General features: G+C 39.9%; 2 protein-coding genes across 5 annotated transcripts in view; one reads left to right on the forward strand and one right to left on the reverse strand.

Moving 5' to 3' along the window:
- The window catches only part of PRKG1 (protein kinase cGMP-dependent 1), a 1,416,234-nt gene that overhangs the window by 608,849 nt on the left and 788,227 nt on the right, over positions 1-19,158 (reverse strand). Inside the window, exon 1 of one of the 4 annotated variants that reach the window (XM_070781206.1) lies at positions 3,109-3,209. The exons of the other annotated variants lie outside the window; for them this stretch is intronic. The gene's annotated coding sequence lies outside the window, so the exon portion shown is untranslated. Of the gene's footprint in view, positions 1-3,108; positions 3,210-19,158 lie in introns of those variants that run through there. 4 annotated transcript variants of the gene reach the window in all.
- CSTF2T (cleavage stimulation factor subunit 2 tau variant) lies at positions 3,481-5,905 on the forward strand. Its single transcript, XM_019988616.2, has one exon. The coding sequence runs from the start codon at positions 3,540-3,542 to the stop codon at positions 5,466-5,468; it is 1,929 nt and encodes a 642-aa protein (XP_019844175.1). The 5' UTR covers positions 3,481-3,539; the 3' UTR covers positions 5,469-5,905.

Genomic DNA, 19,158 nt, shown 5'->3' on the forward strand with positions numbered 1-19,158 from the left:
CAAATGATGAGAACTTCAGGGACCTTAACTAGTCGTAATGGATGGTGATTTTAGGACCCTGTTCTCCAGCCCCCTTCCCCCAAGGATGGCACATCTCTCTACTTTCTTGTGATCGTCTCTGGCACTGCATCTGCCACCTGATGTTATGATAATCAATTCAGGTCTTTCTCCCTTGCTAGATGATGAAGTCTTTGAGGGCAGAAGTTTTGAGTTCTTTCTGTTCTCTGCACGCAAAAAACTTTAATGAACGAATGCATGGTTGTTTCTTGCACATCATTACAACCCACTCTTGAAGCATTTTATAAATGTGCTTATTTTTTTTCGCTCATGTCCTGGCATTTAATTCCTTAGAACTGCACTTTTCAAGATACTAGCCATCAACCACATATGCTTCTGAGCCGTTGAAATGCATCTACTCTGACTTGACATGTAAAATACTAGGCTTAAAGCACTGGGTTTCAGAGACAGCACTACAAAAGGTAAAATATCTCTTTGTATTTAAATATCAACATTTCAATTCATAATTTTATATTGATTATAGGTTATAGTGGCATCATTTATGTTATATTTAACACTGCTGCTGCTGCTAAGTCGATTCAGTCGTGTCCGAATCTGTGCGACCCCATAGATGGCAGCCCACCAGGCTCCCCCGTCCCTGGGATTCTCCAGGCAAGAATACTGGAGTGGGTTGCCATTTCCTCCTCCAATGCACGAAAGTGAAAAGTGAAAGTGAAGTCGCTCAGTTGTGTCCGACTCCTAGCGACCCCATGAACTGTAGCCCACCAGGCTCCTCCATCCATGGGATTAATTAAAAAAAAAAAAAAAATCAGGGGGGGTGGTTAAACCAATTTGAATGAATAACTATGTCCAGGCCTGCCCTGGTGGGCCAGAGGCTAAAGCTCTGAGCTCCCAAGGCAGGGTGCCTGGGTTTGATCCCTGGTTGGGGAACTAGATCCCACATGCCAAAACTAAGATCCTTATATCTCAGCTTCCTACACACCACAATGAAGACCCAGCACAGTCAAATAAAGAATTAAATATTTTTGCAAAGCTATGTCCAAACCTGTTTCAAATAACTATTAAGACACTTGAAGGTAAATGGATGCTTTGTCTGATTTATACCTAAACCCACACTCATCTCAGATGTACTCCTCGAACTCTGATATCCAAAGTTCATAAAAAATTTTTTCACTTTTTAAATTTTTTTAATTGAAGGATAATTGCTTTATCTTAACACAATTTTTTGATGAAAGTTAAAGTTCAATAATCCCTTCAAAAGGAATATGTAGAATAAAATGAGTCTCTGCTTGAGTTAAGACTTAGGCTCTGAAGCAATACAGTTTATAGATATGTAATGCAATCTACCAGAGAAGGCAATGGCACCCCACTCCAGTACTCTTGCTTGGAAAATCCCATGGACGGAGGAGCCTGTTAGGCTGCAATCCATGGGGTCGCTAAGAGTCTGACACGACTGAGCAACTTCATTTGACTTTTCACTTTCATGCATTGGAGAAGGAAATGGCAACCCACTCCAGTGTTCTTGCCTAGAGAATCCCAGGGACGGGGGAGCCTGGTGGGCTGCCGTCTGTGGGGTTGCACAGAGTCGGACACGACTGAAGTGACTTAGCATAGCAATGCAATCTACATATGTAATATTATTTTTCTAAAGTAACCACATTAAACAAAGTAAAATGAGTGATGTTAAAATATATTTTTCCAATGTATTAAAAATATCACTTTAATATGAAAAAATAAAAATTTAATGAGGTATTTTACTTTTTATATTGTTTTCAAAATATTGCATTTATTTTACTAGCATATCTCAATTAATATGTTAAACTTTAACTGAAAATAGTTTTTGATTTAAATTTATATTTTATCATTGCAAAAGTCAATTTCACACCCAAGTTGCTCTAAACATACTAATAAGTTTTCCAAAAGTCTAAGGAATATCAGTTTTGATATTTAATAAGAGTCATGAAATTAAAAGTTCAATCTCTCAGTCACGGTAGCCATTTTTCAACTACTCTAGTGGCCACAGTCGGAGAAGGCAATGGCACCCCACTCCAGTACTCTTGCCTGGAAAATCCCACGGACGGAGGAGCTTGGAAGGCTACAGTCCATGAGGTCGCTGAGGGTCAGACACGACTGAGTGACTTCACTTTCACTTTTCACTTTCGTGCACTGGAAAAGGAAATGGCAACCCACTCCAGTGTTCTTGCCTGGAGAATCCCAGGGACGGGGGAGCCTGGTGGGCTGCCATCTACGGGGTCGCACAGAGTCGGACACGACTGAAGCGACTTAGCAGCAGCAGCAGCAGTGCCTACAGTACATGGCAGATGCTCTGGAGCTATGAGGGACTAACCTGGGTAAGAAGTGAGGCTTTGCAGGTTACCAGCTACTTAGCAAATCACCAAGCTTCAATTCTAATTGCTTGTTAAACAGAGACAGACCCACATTCCACATGTTTTAACTTCTCCCAGCAAAACTAGCAACAGAAGAGAAAGTAGTTTCCTCCTTCATAACAGAGGTGGCGAAATCATTGCCTCAGTTAAAAACAATCAGAAGCAACCTAAATGCCTAAAGAATGGTTAAATGCATTTAACTAATCCGCTGTCGCCATAAAATTCAATAAATTATTAATATTGGTTAATATAACTAAGAAAAAATATTATTTTTAAAAGATACACATGTATACCTGTGGCGGATTCATTTTGATATTTGACAAAACTAATACAATTATGTAAAGTTTTTAAAATAAAATTAAATTAAAAAATAATAATAATAGAAAGAAAGAAAGAAAAGATCGACTGCTGAGTGCGCGCACAAAAATAAACATGTAAGGACCAGACATCTCTCCTCAGGGATTGACTGAAGCAACAGGATGGGGGCGGGGGTGGAGCTAGCACACGCATTCAGCTTGTATTTCTGAACAGTTATTGTCCAAAAATGCGTTTTTAAAACAAGCTATTACTTTTGAATTTTAATGAGAAAACTCCAAGTCTGCTTTGAAATACTACATTTCCCCCTCTTTGCCTGCACTGTGATTTTAAATATAGCTTAAAGTTACTCTACTATGGAGAAACTGATACACGGAAATACTTCTACCAGAACACAGACGACGCCGCCTCAATCGCTTTCAGTTAGCGGTTTCCCGCCGGTCAAACGGAAGCAAAACCGCCCTTGACGTCGTAGAAAGCAGCCTCTCCGCGTTACCATGGTGAAGTTGACGCGGCCATCTTTACTGTGGTCGATCCACACCAAGCTTTTCCCGGAGAGGGTGGTAGAGCGCCGTAGAAAAGTTTGCAGAATAAGAGGTGAGAAAGGAATCATGCGCCTCAGGAAGGACTAAGGACAGAAAGCATTAGTTTAGTTAGGAAAAGATAGAGGCGCAGATGTTGCGGGTTAGCGGAACGATTCAAACAGAGTAGAGAGGTTTCTACCCGGAATTTGAAAGTTGTTTCCGCTGCTCGGCGGAAGTGTGGGTCGGAAGAGGACGACTTGAAGAAGCCGCTCTCCGCTGTGTGGCGACCGGAATCATGTCGAGTTTGGCGGTGAGAGACCCGGCAATGGATCGATCACTGCGTTCCGTGTTCGTGGGGAACATTCCGTATGAGGCGACTGAGGAGCAGTTAAAGGACATTTTCTCGGAGGTTGGTTCTGTTGTGAGTTTCCGGCTGGTATACGATAGAGAGACGGGCAAACCTAAGGGTTATGGCTTCTGCGAGTACCAAGACCAGGAGACCGCACTTAGTGCCATGCGGAACCTTAATGGGCGGGAGTTCAGCGGGAGAGCGCTTCGGGTGGACAATGCAGCCAGTGAAAAGAACAAGGAGGAGCTAAAGAGCCTAGGGCCTGCAGCGCCTATCATTGACTCACCCTACGGGGACCCTATCGATCCAGAAGATGCTCCAGAGTCGATTACCAGAGCAGTCGCTAGTCTTCCCCCGGAGCAAATGTTTGAGCTGATGAAGCAGATGAAACTCTGTGTCCAAAACAGCCACCAGGAAGCTCGAAATATGTTACTTCAAAACCCACAGCTGGCTTATGCGCTGTTGCAGGCACAAGTAGTGATGAGAATCATGGATCCAGAGATTGCTCTGAAAATTTTGCATCGCAAAATTCATGTCACACCACTCATCCCAGGGAAATCTCAATCCGTTTCTGGCCCTGGCCCTGGGCTCTGTCCTGGACCTAACGTTCTGCTAAACCAGCAGAACCCCCCGGCCCCTCAGCCTCAACATTTGGCCAGAAGACCTGTGAAAGACATCCCTCCTCTGATGCAGACCCCTATCCAAGGTGGAATTCCACCCCAAGGCCCAATGCCAGCCGCAGTTCCTGGCCCTGGCCCCTTAACTCCTGGCGGAACAATGCAGCCCCAAGTTGGAATGCCAGGGGTTGGTCCTGTGCCCTTAGAGCGGGGGCAGGTGCAGATATCTGATCCCAGAGCTCCTATGCCTCGTGGGCCTATGACTGCTGGTGGCCTGCCTCCTCGAGGACTGTTAGGGGATGCTCCAAATGACCCACGTGGAGGGACTTTGCTTTCAGTCACCGGAGAAGTGGAGCCCAGAGGCTATCTTGGCCCACCACATCAGGGTCCTCCAATGCACCATGCCGCTGGTCATGACAGCCGGGGCCCTTCCTCACATGAGATGAGGGGAGGGCCCTTAGCAGATCCTAGAATGCTCATGAGTGAGCCCAGAGGACCTATGATAGACCAAAGGGGGCTACCTATGGATGGCAGAGGCAGCAGAGACTCTCGAGGGATGGAGACTCGAGCCATGGAAACAGAGGTCTTGGAGACACGAGTGATGGAGAGAAGAGGAATGGAGACCTGTGCAATGGAAACCAGAGCAATGGAAGCGAGAGGCATGGATGCAAGAGGAATGGAGATGAGGGGCCCTGGCCCCAGTTCGAGAGGCCCTATGACTGGGGGAATTCAGGGTCCTGGTCCTATTAATATGGGGGCAGGTGGTCCTCAGGGACCCAGACAGGTTCCCAGCATTTCAGGGGTGGGAAACCCTGGACCTGGCATGCAGGGGGCAGGTATGCAAGGAGGTGGCATGCAGGGGGCGGGCTTGCAAGGAGCTGGCATGCAGGGGGCGGGCATGCAAGGAGGTGGCATGCAGGGGCCAGGCATGCAAGGAGCGGGCATGCAGGGGCCGGGCATGCAAGGAGCTGGCATGCAGGGGGCGGGCATGCAAGGAGCTGGCATGCAGGGGGCGGGCATGCAAGGAGCTGGCATGCAGGGGCCGGGCATGCAAGGAGCTGGCAAGCAGGGTGGAGGCCAGCCTAGCAGTTTTAGTCCTGGGCAGAGCCAAGTAACCCCCCAGGATCAAGAAAAGGCAGCTTTGATCATGCAGGTTCTTCAGCTGACTGCAGATCAGATTGCCATGCTGCCTCCTGAGCAAAGGCAGAGTATCTTGATTTTAAAGGAACAAATCCAGAAATCTACTGGAACTTCTTGAAAGGTTTTAGAAAATATTTGGTGGTAGTCTTACAAAGGTTTTCTGTAGCATAGAGGATGGGTAGGTGCAAAAAGCTGACTTCTGAAACCCCACACTTGAATGATTAGGGTTTCTTTCCTCCCAGAACCTAATCTTATTTCTTGTTGTCTTTTCCTTTACTTTTAATTGTGGGGTAGGGGGAGGAGGGAGTGGGTCTGTTTACTTTAATTCCCTGTAAATATACAAAAATAACTGAACATGATTATATACCAAGTAAGATTACAAAGGTTATACAGTATTGTTAAATGTGTACAAGGTGTTAAGTCCATTTTAAAAATTCGGAGTAAAACAATGTGAAAACTGCATAAAGACTAAAAGATGACCTGTTCAAATAGTAATATACTAAGATAGTTTAACATGTTTGGTTGCATAAGAAAATAAAGATGTTTACCTCAGAATTACAAGATGTATTTTTTTTTGGTAAGCCATTTAAGATACAAAATCCTATTTCAGGGGCAATAGAATGCTGTATTGATTTAAGCATTGTCTTACTATAAATTTTGGAATTACTTCAGTATGTTAGAGCTAACCAAATAATTCTCAACTTGTGGTATTTGCCTTTTTTTTTTTCTGAAGCTAAGGACACACCTTATTGATGTGATGTTTTACTTATCCCACCCTTCCAGCAATATTTTGGCCTGGCCTTGAGCATGATTTTGCTAGGACAGTTCTAAGGTCAACTAAGTTACTTAAATCTGCTCTGATGAGACTGTATCTCAGTAATGTCCTATTTGTCAATAGTCTTGAATTAATTGAATCTAAATAATTCTCTCATGTTCTTCCCCAAAATCATTGTGTAGGGGTCTAGTTGATCTGGATGAATTATACACAGCATTGGACTTTTCTTAAATAATCAATTATTTTCTTAAATAGTGGAAGGCTTCATGCAGTAAAGCTCTCAAGTTTCCTAGAAACTCACTTCCATTACACAGATGGTATCCATCTGGTCAACCAAAATCAGGAATTAAAAATTTTAGTCTCAGGAACATTTAAGCATTTAAAATGCCTTTTAGTTCTTATTTCAAAATTTGCTTATCTGTCACCATTTTATCAGAATAATTGACACCCAGGTTTCAAGGTATTCTTGTAGCCTGAAATATGCTCAATTGGTTATTACTTTCCTTTTACAAGCAATAAATAAAGCCGTTTAATTCTAATATACATACCCATGAGACATTTAAAAATCAGTAGGAGGGAGGTGGGGCTTACCAGGTACCTTTAGAGCTACTGCCTGATTTATCTTGAAGCCTTTAGGATGTGGAGACAAACATTTGTATGATAGAATAAGTAGTAATTAACAGAAATAACCCAAATAACACGCAGAAACACCGAAGTAACCAGTTGATCTTAGAAGAAGAAAAGCCAATGCAGAGGGAAAAAATAATAATACAAAGTAAGCCTAGAAATATTTTCCCTTTGCAAGGTTTTTATACCTTAAATGGATAATTGGTTCTTAAAGTTTTGCTCTCTATGATTTCCTGCTACCTATTTTACTGTTTTACTGTTCATACTGTTAATTTCCCCATGTTTTCTATATGTGTTCCCTTATTGGAGGGGATGAAACACTCCTTGACATCTGTAGTAGTTCTTGTTAATATGAACTCAGAGTTGGCTAGGTTACTTCAAAATTGTAGTTGCTGTATCCCAAAGTTTTCACTAAAAGACTTTTAACTGAAAACCATTAAATTTTAATGTTCTTTTTTGTAGTAAAACGTGCATTGTTTAATGCAGACTGAAAAGTAAAATTTAGCTGAGTTTAGTATCTGCTGTTTTTTTTAACAAAAGGTAATCTATTCAGAGTTCCATGGGGCCTTAATACTTTCTTTTTTCCTTTGAAAAAAGGCAAAGCTAAAGAAATTACAGGAATGGATATAATTTTTTATACTGATTCTTACACAAATACTTGTGTATTATATATCCAACCATGTTTTTTCTATGGTAGGTATCAGGAGCACCATCCTGGATATTGAGACATTAGGCTTCCTGTTATGTTTATTCCCCACAGAGAACTCTGTATCCCAGTAATGCCTTATAGGTACTGTGACTTCATTACTGACAGCACTTGTTAAATTGTCATGCAATAATGACAGCCCACTCCAGTACCCTTGCCTGGAAAATCCCATGGACAGAGGATCCTGGTAGGCTATAGTCCATGGGTCGCAAAGGGTCGGACACAACTGAGCTACTTCACTTTTCCTTTCCCTGGTGGCTCAGATGGTAAAGAATCCACCTGCAATGAGGGAGACCCAACTTCAATCCCTGGGTTGGGAAGATCCCCTGGAGAAGGGAACAGCTACCCATGCCAGTATTCTTGCCTGGAGAATTCTATGGACAGAGGAGCCTGGCAGGCCCCAGTCCATGGGGTCGCAGAGTCGGACACGACTGAGTGACTTTCAGTATATTTTACTTTTACCCTCTACTCCCTACTCCCACTTTTAGTAGATCAGGAACTCTAAACATGGACTGTTTTACTCATTTCTGTATTCACTATATATAGCAAAAATTGCACATGAGAAGGACAAAAATGTTATCAATTTTAGTGGAAAAAATCCTATTAACACATGAATTTCCCCACAAATAATTTAAATTCAACACAGAGCAAATGAGCTCTAATAACTATTTGCATTAGAAAATAAATTAGACATAGATAATACACGCAATCACCTTTACTCTGCTAAGCTGAATAGAATAGATTTTTCTCTTCGTTTCCAATTCACTCATGGTTGGACCCACTACTGATGGAGAATGAGAATATAAACAATACATGTCTTCTACACTCAGAATCGTGTTTTAACCCTGGCATCCTGCATTTTCCTATGTGTGAAAGTGAATTTGCTCAGTCCTGTCGGACTCTTTGCAACCCCATGGACTGTAGCCTACCACACTTCTCTGTCCATGGGATTTTCCAGGCAAGAGTACTGGACTGGGTTGCCATTTCCTTCCCCAGAGGATCTTCCCAACCCAGGGATCAAACCTGGGTCTCCCACATTGTGGGCAGACGTTTTACCATCTGAGCCACCAGGGAAGTCTTCCTATGTATGGGCAGACCACAAATACAATCACAAATACACTCATAACAACAGTAAAGGTAGTGGGGTGGAGCACATTTGGAAATCCCACTTTATGGCTTATTCCGTTTGGACTGTGCATGTTTTTGGGGAATAAATCATCAGCTTTAATCAGTGCCTGCTCATCGTCCTTTCATATTATTGATTAATATCACAGTATGTTTTAATGTTTGCTGATATCCCAAGACTTCTTGTTTGGGACCGTTTGATAAGATACAAACAAGATACCTGAATCTCAGGTAAAGGTAGGCTAATCCAAGTGAGATATGTATGACTTTTCAACTCTAATTCTCAGAATTCTAAAAGTAGAAAGCTTTTCTTTAAAAAAAAAAAAAAAATCCTTAATACAATCACAGCTTGCAAACCTTCTTGCTTTTCCATGCAGTGCTGGGACATTAGCTAAGCACACAGAACCTTATTTCCTGTGGTGTGTCAGGCCATTCTCTTAGGTCTGATGAGGTCTAAGGATATTATGTGCAACAACCTACTGTGGCAGAGAAACTGAATTATCAGTTACATCTCACAATCTTCTCACAAAAGAAACTGACAGTCTCTTGGTGCTTTACACTGCTAGGTAATCACCAGATAGATTTCTGATTGGAGCTTGCTTTTCTCAATCTTTTGTTGAAAATATAGTAAAAACCTAATTCATTTTAAGGAAATGAATATATTTAAGCTAATAAATATAACTAATGTTAGTACTATTGATAATATTACTATTATAGGATATTGATATCTAGTATGCTAATATATTTCATATATATGTATACTTCAGATCTTAACTGAAACAGATTTTTTAATATTTTCATTTGCTTCTATGCACCTTAAAAGTTGCACTCCCCCAGTTGAAAGTTCAGTTTCACAGATAATTCATATTACAAATGACCTTTCTCATGAGATGTTAACAGACATATTTCTTCTTGATATTTTTGTACCACAGTATAGAGCTTATGCCAGTAAGGGACATGTAACAAAGTGATTTGGGGTAGCACTGTCAAAAATAACAAACCCAGTGCTTATTTGCTGTACGTAAAAATGCCGAAGTATGTACCTAGAAAAAGAACCTAGATGTTCTGGTTAATGACAACTCTTTATAATGAGGAGTTGATTTAGCTCCCAAAGGTAGGTAACTAATTATCAAGAGTTAGAATAAAATATATAACATTTTAATCCATAATCAATTTTGTATGATTCAATATGTATAAATCTGCAGACATCTGAAATCTCTCATACGTGTCACAAAGTCTGGTCATTTAAAAAATCTATCTGCTTGATTACTTATTTGTTGTCTTTCAAAAAAGTAGACTAGTTAATTTCTTGGGCATCAAGTAATAAAACCATCAGTTTCCCACAAGTTATTTTATTTAATTAGCTATTTTAATCAAAATTTGGTTTTACTATGTTACTAATATTTAATAATTCTACTGCAAAAAATCTGTAGGCCACTTCAGTGTACCTGCCAGCCTTTAATTTCTTTCCTACCTCAAACGGATTTGAAGGAATTTGTACCTATTTAGGAATTTACTTATGTATGTATCCCTGACCGTTCCACAGAAAAAGATAACAATATCTCACTTCCCAGTTTACCTTAAAGGTTCACCTTAATAATACTCAAAACATGAGCCACATTAAAAACGTTATATTTAAATTATGTGATGGAAGGACCAATATGGGCTCCCTAGGAGGCTAAGAGGTAAAGGATTTGCCTGCCAGCGCAGGAAATGCAGGTGCCGTCCCTGGGTTGAGAAGGTCCCCTGGAAAAGGAAGTGACAAGCCATTCATATTCTTGCTGGGAAAATCCAATGGACAGAGGAGCCTGGGGTGTACAGTCCATGAGGTCTCAAGAGCCAGACACAACTGAGTGAGCATGCACACATGCACGCAGGGACCTACACAGGGCTTGCTTAGTGCACTAACCTTCATAAAGTCATATTCTGTATCTCAAATGTCCATGTAAAATAATACAGCAATAGCAATAAGAAGGACTAAAAAAACACACAAACCTCACTCTAAGAGGGTAAAAACAATCATCACCTATTAATAGAATATATTTGCTATCTTTAGGTAAACCTATAGTCAAAATGATTTCATCACTGTACACATATCAGACATCAATCAGAGAAAAAAATCCTCATCTATTTTAAAAAACAGAAATTACAGTATTAAAATCTCTAGAATCACTTATTTCCCCGCATCTCACCACCATTAATTTTGTCCAAGTTTTGTCCTGTAGAAACTAAATGTCTTTGCACTAGGGACCCCAAATCTGTGTCTTGTAGGTCAGTTGAGCCTGCAGATATGTTTTGTCTGACCAGTCAAGGTTCTCAAAAATTTTGAATTTGAGTGCATTTACATATATGTTCCTATTTGTCCACAAGCCCACCTCTCCCTGAATCCCTGGATCTTATGCTAGGTTATTCATACAACTACTTGCCATTCCTTGTAATGCTTTGAGTTTACAACTCCTGCTTTTACTCTGCTTTAAAACATAGCTATTAGATTTGATGGAAATATTTAATTTGTTATTTTTAGATACTACATATAAGCAAAATTATATAGTATTTGTCTTTGATTAATTTCATTTAGCATAATACCCTCTAAATCCAACCATGTTGTCACAAATGGTAAGATTTCATTCTTTCTTTATGGCTGAGTAATATATTCCATTGTATGTATATATACATATGCCACGTCTTTATCCATTCATCTATCCATGGACACTCAGGTTGCCTTTATATCTTGTCTACTGTAAACAGAAGAAATCTTGAAACCATAAAATCAACATGCTTATGTTTCAGTGAGAATGAACTGTCAACAGAATTCTGCTGCTAAATATTTTTCAAACTTCATCTACATATTCCTGTGTACCAAAATGAAAGGACCATTATCACCAAAGCAGCTAAAAGTAACTGCCCAGCTTTTGTTAACTTATTTTCAGTAGTTTTATTGAAAATGGCATGAAAACCATATGCTCTGATCTGTGCCTTTAAACTCTGTCTTTGAACTCGATCATGACTGAAAGTGAAAGTCACCAGGCGTCTTTGAGACCCCATGGACTATACAGTCCATGGGATTCTCCAGGCCAGAATACTAGAGTGGGTAGCCTTTCCCTTCATGATTAAGAGTACAAATTAAGCAAATCAACTTTTGTAAATTAAGCAAATATGCTTTTTTCCCCTAAAGAAAAGTTTAAATTGTATTCAACTAACTGAGCTCAAAACACTTCTAACAAACAACTTAAATTCCAATCAAGGCCTTTCAAGAAGTGACATCAAAGCATCATTTTGAGGCTGTGAAGATGACCTTGGAACAGTGAATTTATATCTCTCCTTTTCACACGTGTTCAGACAACTTGTATTCTAGTAATCTGGGGCTTTGTTTTCCTAGAGGGAAAAAAAAATTGCTTAATTAGAATGTTTTAGGAGGTAATTTATAGACTCCTTGGTTGGTGGGATAAACAGGTTTAGCAATTACCCCCTAGTAAGTGCTTTTGCTGGGAGGTGCAAACTAGGCAAACTAGGGGCCTTGAACAAAAATATTCTTTTTTGTTTGTTTGTTTTGTTTTGTTTTGTTTTTTGAACAAAAATATTCTTGATTTAAAATGGCCCAAAGCTGCCCTTCCTGAGGAATTAGAGCTGGATTATCCTGGGGAGAAAAGAGGCTTTTCTGCATCTCCTGTCCATTGTCCTTTTTGCCCAGGATGATTCATAAAGAGGAGGAAGATGGATGAATTGGCCACTGACCCAGGCAGGGCCAGCCAAGGCAGGATTGTGAAACTCATCTCCTGTGATCACTGTGGTGAATTTAGCAAATTACCAGGACTGCAAAATGTGTCAACAGTGGGTAGAGTTTTTTTTTCTTTTTTTTCCCTCTAAGTCCCACCAGAAACACAAACCTACTCTACATGCAACTGGGAGACTGCTACCCGAAGCAAGCAGTGCCCTTTCCAGCTCCTCTTCAGTTACTCTGTGAGGCTTTTGGGTCTTACTTGCCATACAACTAAAGGGTTTTTTTGTTTGTTTTAATAAGAAAAGGAAGAAAAATTCACTTACATTGATATAGACATGGAATATAATTGTTTAAAATATTTTTACTCTAATATGCCTTTTTTATTTACACAGTGATCAAATACTTTGAAGTGATGAAAGGAACCTATAATAATGGAATTTCAGGCATCAGCCACAAGACTCGGGGTAGGAGAGAGATCTGTTTTTGAGGAAGGAAGATAGTAGCAAGAGCCTCTCAAATGTTCCAGAACTAACACAGATGTCAGTTATAAGTTCTATGCCCTCTTTTGGAAGACAGAGTCATGGTTAATAAATTTAAAACTTCTATTAATGAGCTAACTAATGCCAAGCACTTGACATACATCATCTCTAAGCTGACTAAACTCTGGAGGCAGTAGGGAGAAATACGCTTAGAGAAGTGATCTGGTTTGCCCTGAGTCACACAGCCTGTAGGAGGTTGAAGCACCATTGAATCTAAGTCTGTCCAGCTCTCCCTGTCACATCCTTTGGCATTAAGAAAGAGATAGTCAGAGGACAGAATAGTTTTCATACCGGGGATTGAATGTGAAGGGAACATCAAGCATCATTTCCACTAAGTAAGGAAGTTTATCAGTCTAGAAAAGGTGATTTTTAGGCAATAATGAAAGATTTATAAAATCAATCTTTTGTCCTTATTCTTCCAAGTACTAAACTGGGGCTTTGGTAGAATAGAGAGAAATAAAATACAAAGCTAGAATGAAAACATTTGTATGGAATAACAATAGACCATTTATAAGAAATACATAAAAATATCTGCTGGATAGGTCTGGTCAATATCAAATTTAAACAATACTGAGATTTATTTTTCCAGTCATCTCTTTTTAAAAAATGTTAATAATATATAGTTTACATGCCATAAACTTTACTCATTTAAAGCATTTCATGCAATATTTTTTTGGTATATGCATAGATTTGTACAACTTAAATTTAGAACATGTTCATCACCCCAAAAAGAAAACTTGAACTCACTAGCCTCACTTCTAATCCTCACTCATCTCCCTACTCAGCCCTAGGCAGCCACTGATCTGCTTTCTATCTTTAAAAAAGTAGTCCTGCTATGAACATTTATTTGCAAATTATTGTGTGCCTATTTGCTTAATTTCCCTCAGGTATATACCTAGGGGTAGAATCACTCCATCATATGATAACTCTTACGTTAAAGCTTATAGGAACTGTCAGACTGTTTTCCAAAGTGGTTATACTGCTTTATATCCCCACCAGCAACAAATGAGCATTCCATTTGTATAGCATTTCTATACATCTTTGTCAACCCTTGTTAATTTATTTTTATTATAACCACAGGCTTCCCTGGTGGCTCAGATGGTAAAAAAAAAAAAAAAAATCTTCCTGCAGTGCAGGAGGCTTGAGTTCTATCCCTGGAAAAATCCCCTGGAGAAGGGAACAGCTACCCATTCTAGAATTCTTGCCTGGAGAATTCCATGGACAGAGGAGCCTGACAGGCTACAGTCCATGAGTTCCCAAAGAGTTGGATGTGGCTGAATACCTAACACTTTTTTCTCAAACATGTGTGAAGGGAAATCTCCTTATAGTTTTGATATACATTTCCTTGATGGCTAACGATCAACATATTTTCATCTGCCTATTAGCTATTTGTAGATCTCTGGAGAAATGCCTGTTCCAGGTAATCTATTCACTATAAATAAAATGTATAAATAAAATAAAATGTTTTATGATTTTAGCATTTCCATTTAATGCAATGACTATCTCTAAAACAGGGGAAAAAAAAAAAAATTCTTTCACGATTGAAGAACTGACCTGAAATAGCAGGAGTCAAGTTGCAGTGGTAGAAGTGATGGTTTTCAGTTATACCCTTATACCATTTTGGAAAATGTAGGTAATGATTATCATGGCTTATATCTCTTGGTGGGGTTGAGGACACATGAGCCCCAAATATGTCACGTTGGCATACTGAATATGTTAAACTGAAGTTGAATGAAAAAAAAATGGCAGAAGTAAGAAGGTCATCCTGACATCTCCTTTCTCCCCAGAAACAGGTCAAAAAACTCCTATGAGAGATGCCTCCCTATATCCTAAGAAAGGGGACATCCTTATTTCTAAAGACAAAGGGATGCTGAGATCAACAGACAGGCCTTGCTAATAAGTTCCCCCAGCTGGCACTTGACTTATGCTCTTCTGACCTACATACTTCTACTGTCCAATCTCCACCAAAACTAGCATGAATAATATACTCAGGTTTCTTTATTTGGGTTTTCATTTCCTTACAAAGACTCTTGTGTCATGTAAAATGTATATTAAATAATTACAGTCATGTTTTTCTCCTGTTAATCTTTGTCAGTTTAATTTTCAGACCTAGCTGGCATACATGCTAAGTCACTTCGGTCTTGTCCAACTCTTTCTGACTCTACGGACTGTGGCCCACCAGGCTCCTCTGTCCACAGGATTCTCCAGGCAAGAATACTGGAGTGGGTTGCTAAGCCCTCCTCCAGGGGATCTTCCTGACCCAAAGATCCAACATGCATCTTTTGCATTGGCATCTTGCATTGGCAAGTGGGTTTTTTACCACTGGCGCCACCTGGGAAGCCCTCAGACTCAGTAAGAGACACTAAGAAGGCTGAGGGAAACATCTTCACCTCCAACTTGAAGACCAACTTTGAAAGAACAGAGGGCACTCTTCCAGGGAGGCAGTGCAATATTAGATAGCATGGTCTCTTCCTGTGTTTAAATACTGGTTCCAGCAATACTATCTATGTGACCCATTTCTTTTTCTCACTTTCTGTCTACTGAGTTATCTACTTTCTAGTGTGGTTGAGAAAATTGTCTGGTAGCACAATTTGTGCCATGCCTCTTCTTGGTATGTACTAGACACTGGCATTCAGTTCAGTTCAGTTCAGTCGCTCAGTCATGTCCGACTCTTTGCGACCCCATGAATCGCAGCACGCCAGGCCTCCCTGTCCATCACCAACTCCCGGAGTTCACTCAGACTCATGTCCATCAAGTCAGTGATGCCATCCAGCCATCTCATCCTCTGTCGTCCCCTTCTCCTCCTGCCCCAAATCCCTCCCAGCATCAGAGTCTTTTCCAATGAGTCAACTCTTCGCATGAGGTGGCCAAAGTATTGGAGTTTCAGCTTTAGCATCAGTCTTTCCAGTGAACATGCAGAACTGATCTCCTTTAGGATGGACTGGTTGGATCTCCTTGCAGTCCAAGGGACTCTCAAGAGTCTTCTCCAACACCACAGTTCAAAAGCATCAATTCTTCAGCGCTCAGCTTTCTTCTCAGTCCAACTCTCACATCTATACATGACCACAGGAAAAACCATAGCCTTGACTATACGAACCTTTGTTGGCAAAGTAATGTCTCTGCTTTTGAATATACTATCTAGGTTGGTCATAACTTTCCTTCCAAGGAGTAAGCGTCTTTTAATTTCATGGATGCAGTCACTATCTGCAGTGATTTTGGAGCCCCAAAAAATAAAGTCTGACACTGTTTCCACTGTTTCCCCATCTATTTCCCATGAAGTGATGGGACCGGATGCCATGATCTTTGTTTTCTGAATGCTGAGCTTTAAGCCAACTTTTTCACTCTCCTCTTTCACTTTCATCAAGAGGCTTTTGAGTTCCTCTTCACTTTCTGCCATAAGGGTGGTGTCATCTGCATATCTGAGGTTATTGATATTTCTCCCGGCAATCTTGATTCCAGTTTGTGTTTCTTCCAGTCTAGTGTTTCTCATGATGTACTCTGCATATAAGTTAAATAAGCAGGGTAACAATATACAGCCTTGATGTACTCCTTTTCCTATTTGGAACCAGTCTGTTGTACCATGTCCAGTTCTAACTGTTGCTTTCTGACCTGCATACAGATTTCTCAAGAGGCAGGTCAGGTGGTCCGGTATTCCCATCTCTTTCAGATTTTTCCACAGTTTACTGTGATCCACACAGTCAAAGGCTTTGGCATAGTCAATAAAGCAGAAATAGATGTTTTTTTGGAACTCTCTTGCTTTTTCCATGATCCAGCGGATGTTGGCAATTTAATCTCTGGTTCCTCTGCCTTTTTCTTATCCCCAAACAAATAAAACTTGGGACACAGAACCATAAAGGCAACATGAAAACATGAGCAATCTCTGTTTATTGCTCTGTATACCCTGGAAAATAGAGACAGTGAGGAATAGAGAATGGGAGGAATTAGCTCAGCTATGAGGACCTCCATCCATATCAGGAGAGAAAAGAAAGAACCCACAAGAAATGTCTATTGCCAGAAAAGGAGGTATTTTAAACCACAGTGATCTGTTCTGTGTTTTGGATGAAAAGATTGTAAGATCGGGGCAGGAAAAGAAAAATATCACCTCTCCCCTTACCACTTTCCTTATATTCCCTTATATAGTAAAGCTGTATTTTGTACAAGAAGAAATCTAATCCAACTTTACAATGGTGAAGGGAATCTTATGTTGAAAAACCCTCTAACAGCTGACTGTTTGACCCAAGAGGTTTCAAGCTCCTGAAATCTTGTTTTAGACAAACCAATAGAAATGGAATCACAGTTTTATCTAGTGTGAGCTTTTATGGCTTATATATTTCTGTTTCCTATAGTTTTATTCAGTACAATAGGGGATAGAGTTTAGAAACTCTGTTTCTCCTTATCTAAAGCAAACTTTAACAATGCGATAAAAAAGTTTGAGAAAACATTTCTACTGTTTGTTATGGTATTATATTTAGAGTACACATATCTTAAATGTTTTACAAATGAAGTATTCATGTAAAACTTTGCCCTTTCCTTCAAGCTTTCAAAAATGATACACACTATGCTATATTTAAATGGTACACATTATGCTATATTTACCTTGCAGCATAAATGCACCAAGATATGATGATTTCATTAATCCTCATTTAGTATTCTGTGCTTTATACATATCTAGTATTCCTCAGACTGACTTAAGAAAATGACCCTACAGAATTACATGTACTGGAAAAAACTTTTACCAAATGCAACTAGCTTTAAACAAAAGAGTATTAACTTACACAAATTCTATACATATGCTAATTTTACCAAAAATTGGAAACTACAACAATACTGAATTACACTGAAGTTCAAAGTTCAGATATTTTTTTGACCTCCTAATGAGTATCTTCTTTAACATTCACTTGGCATTAATTTAGCAAACACTTTTGGTTTCAATAAGCAAACATATGTCAAAGTATTCATCATGTTTTGAAATGCATTTCCTTATGACCACCATATTTCTTCTCAAGCGAAAGCAAAAGTCACTCAGTTGTGTCCGACTCTTTGTGACCCCAGGGACTGTATAGTCCATGGAATTCTCTAGGCCAGAATACTGGAGTGGGTAGCCTTTCCCTTCTCCAGGGGATCTTCCCAACCCAGGGATCGAACCCAGGTCTCCCGCATTGCAGGCAGATTCTTTACCAGCTGAGCCAAAAGGGAAGCCCATTTCTTCTCAAAATTTTACTCAAAAAAGTAACAGCAAAATGGGTAAATTTCCAGTTTATTAACTTGTTGAAAGTGAAGTTGCTCAGTCGTGTCCGACTCTTTGCGACCCCATGGACTGTAGTCTACCAGGCTTCTCTGTCCATGGGATTTTCCAGGCAAGAGTGCTGGAGTGGGGTGCCATTTCCTTCTCCAGACTTGTTACCATATCATTAAATCTAATATCCTGTATTGGTGGTTCAGATGGTAAAGCATCTGCCTACAATGCAGGAGGCCTGGGTTCAATCCCTGGGTAGGGAAGATCTCCTGGAGAAGGAAATGGCAACCCACTCCAGTACCCTTGCCTGGAAAATCCAATGGACGGAGAAGCCTGGTATGCTACAGTCCATGGGGTCGCAAAGAGTCGGACACGACTGAGCGACTTCACTCATGCTTGCAATATGGCAGCCACTAGCTACATGTGGGTACTGAAAACTTAAATTGGATTCTCCAAGCAAGAATACTGGATTGGGTTACCATGCCCTCCTCCAGGGGATCTTCCCAACCTAGGGATTGAATCTGCACCTCTTTATATCTCCTGCATTGGCAGGTAGTCCTTTACCACTCGCAGCACTTGAGAAGCCCAATGAGACTCAGAAAGTACATTTTTAAATTATTCAAATTTAGTGGATTGAGTGGTTGCCACATGTGGATAATAGCTCCATAGTGGATAGCACAAATATAGAGGACTATTTAAGTTATTTTAAGTTAAGTTAAAGTTATTTTATGTTAAGTTATTTTACGGCTAAATATCATTGTGGGTAATGGTTCAAAAATCACAGATCAACTGCCTGGATATTCCCATCACTAATTTTCAGAATTAACAGCATCATTAAAACTGTTCATCAGTAATTAGTGCTCATGCATTTAGATCAATAAATACACCACCACATGTGTAATATTCTCACATAATATGTAGTATTCAGAAGACAACAAATGAAAGTATCCTTAGCTCATTGTATTCACTTATTCTTTCAGTGAGTATCTAATGCTCCTCATGTATCAGGCAATGAGGAATCAAAACAGCAAAAAAAAAAAAAACACTGATCTCGTGGATTTTTACATTAATTCAGTGTC

This window comes from Bos indicus, chromosome 26 (genome assembly GCF_029378745.1).
Source record: "Bos indicus isolate NIAB-ARS_2022 breed Sahiwal x Tharparkar chromosome 26, NIAB-ARS_B.indTharparkar_mat_pri_1.0, whole genome shotgun sequence".
NCBI lineage: Eukaryota > Metazoa > Chordata > Mammalia > Artiodactyla > Bovidae > Bos > Bos indicus.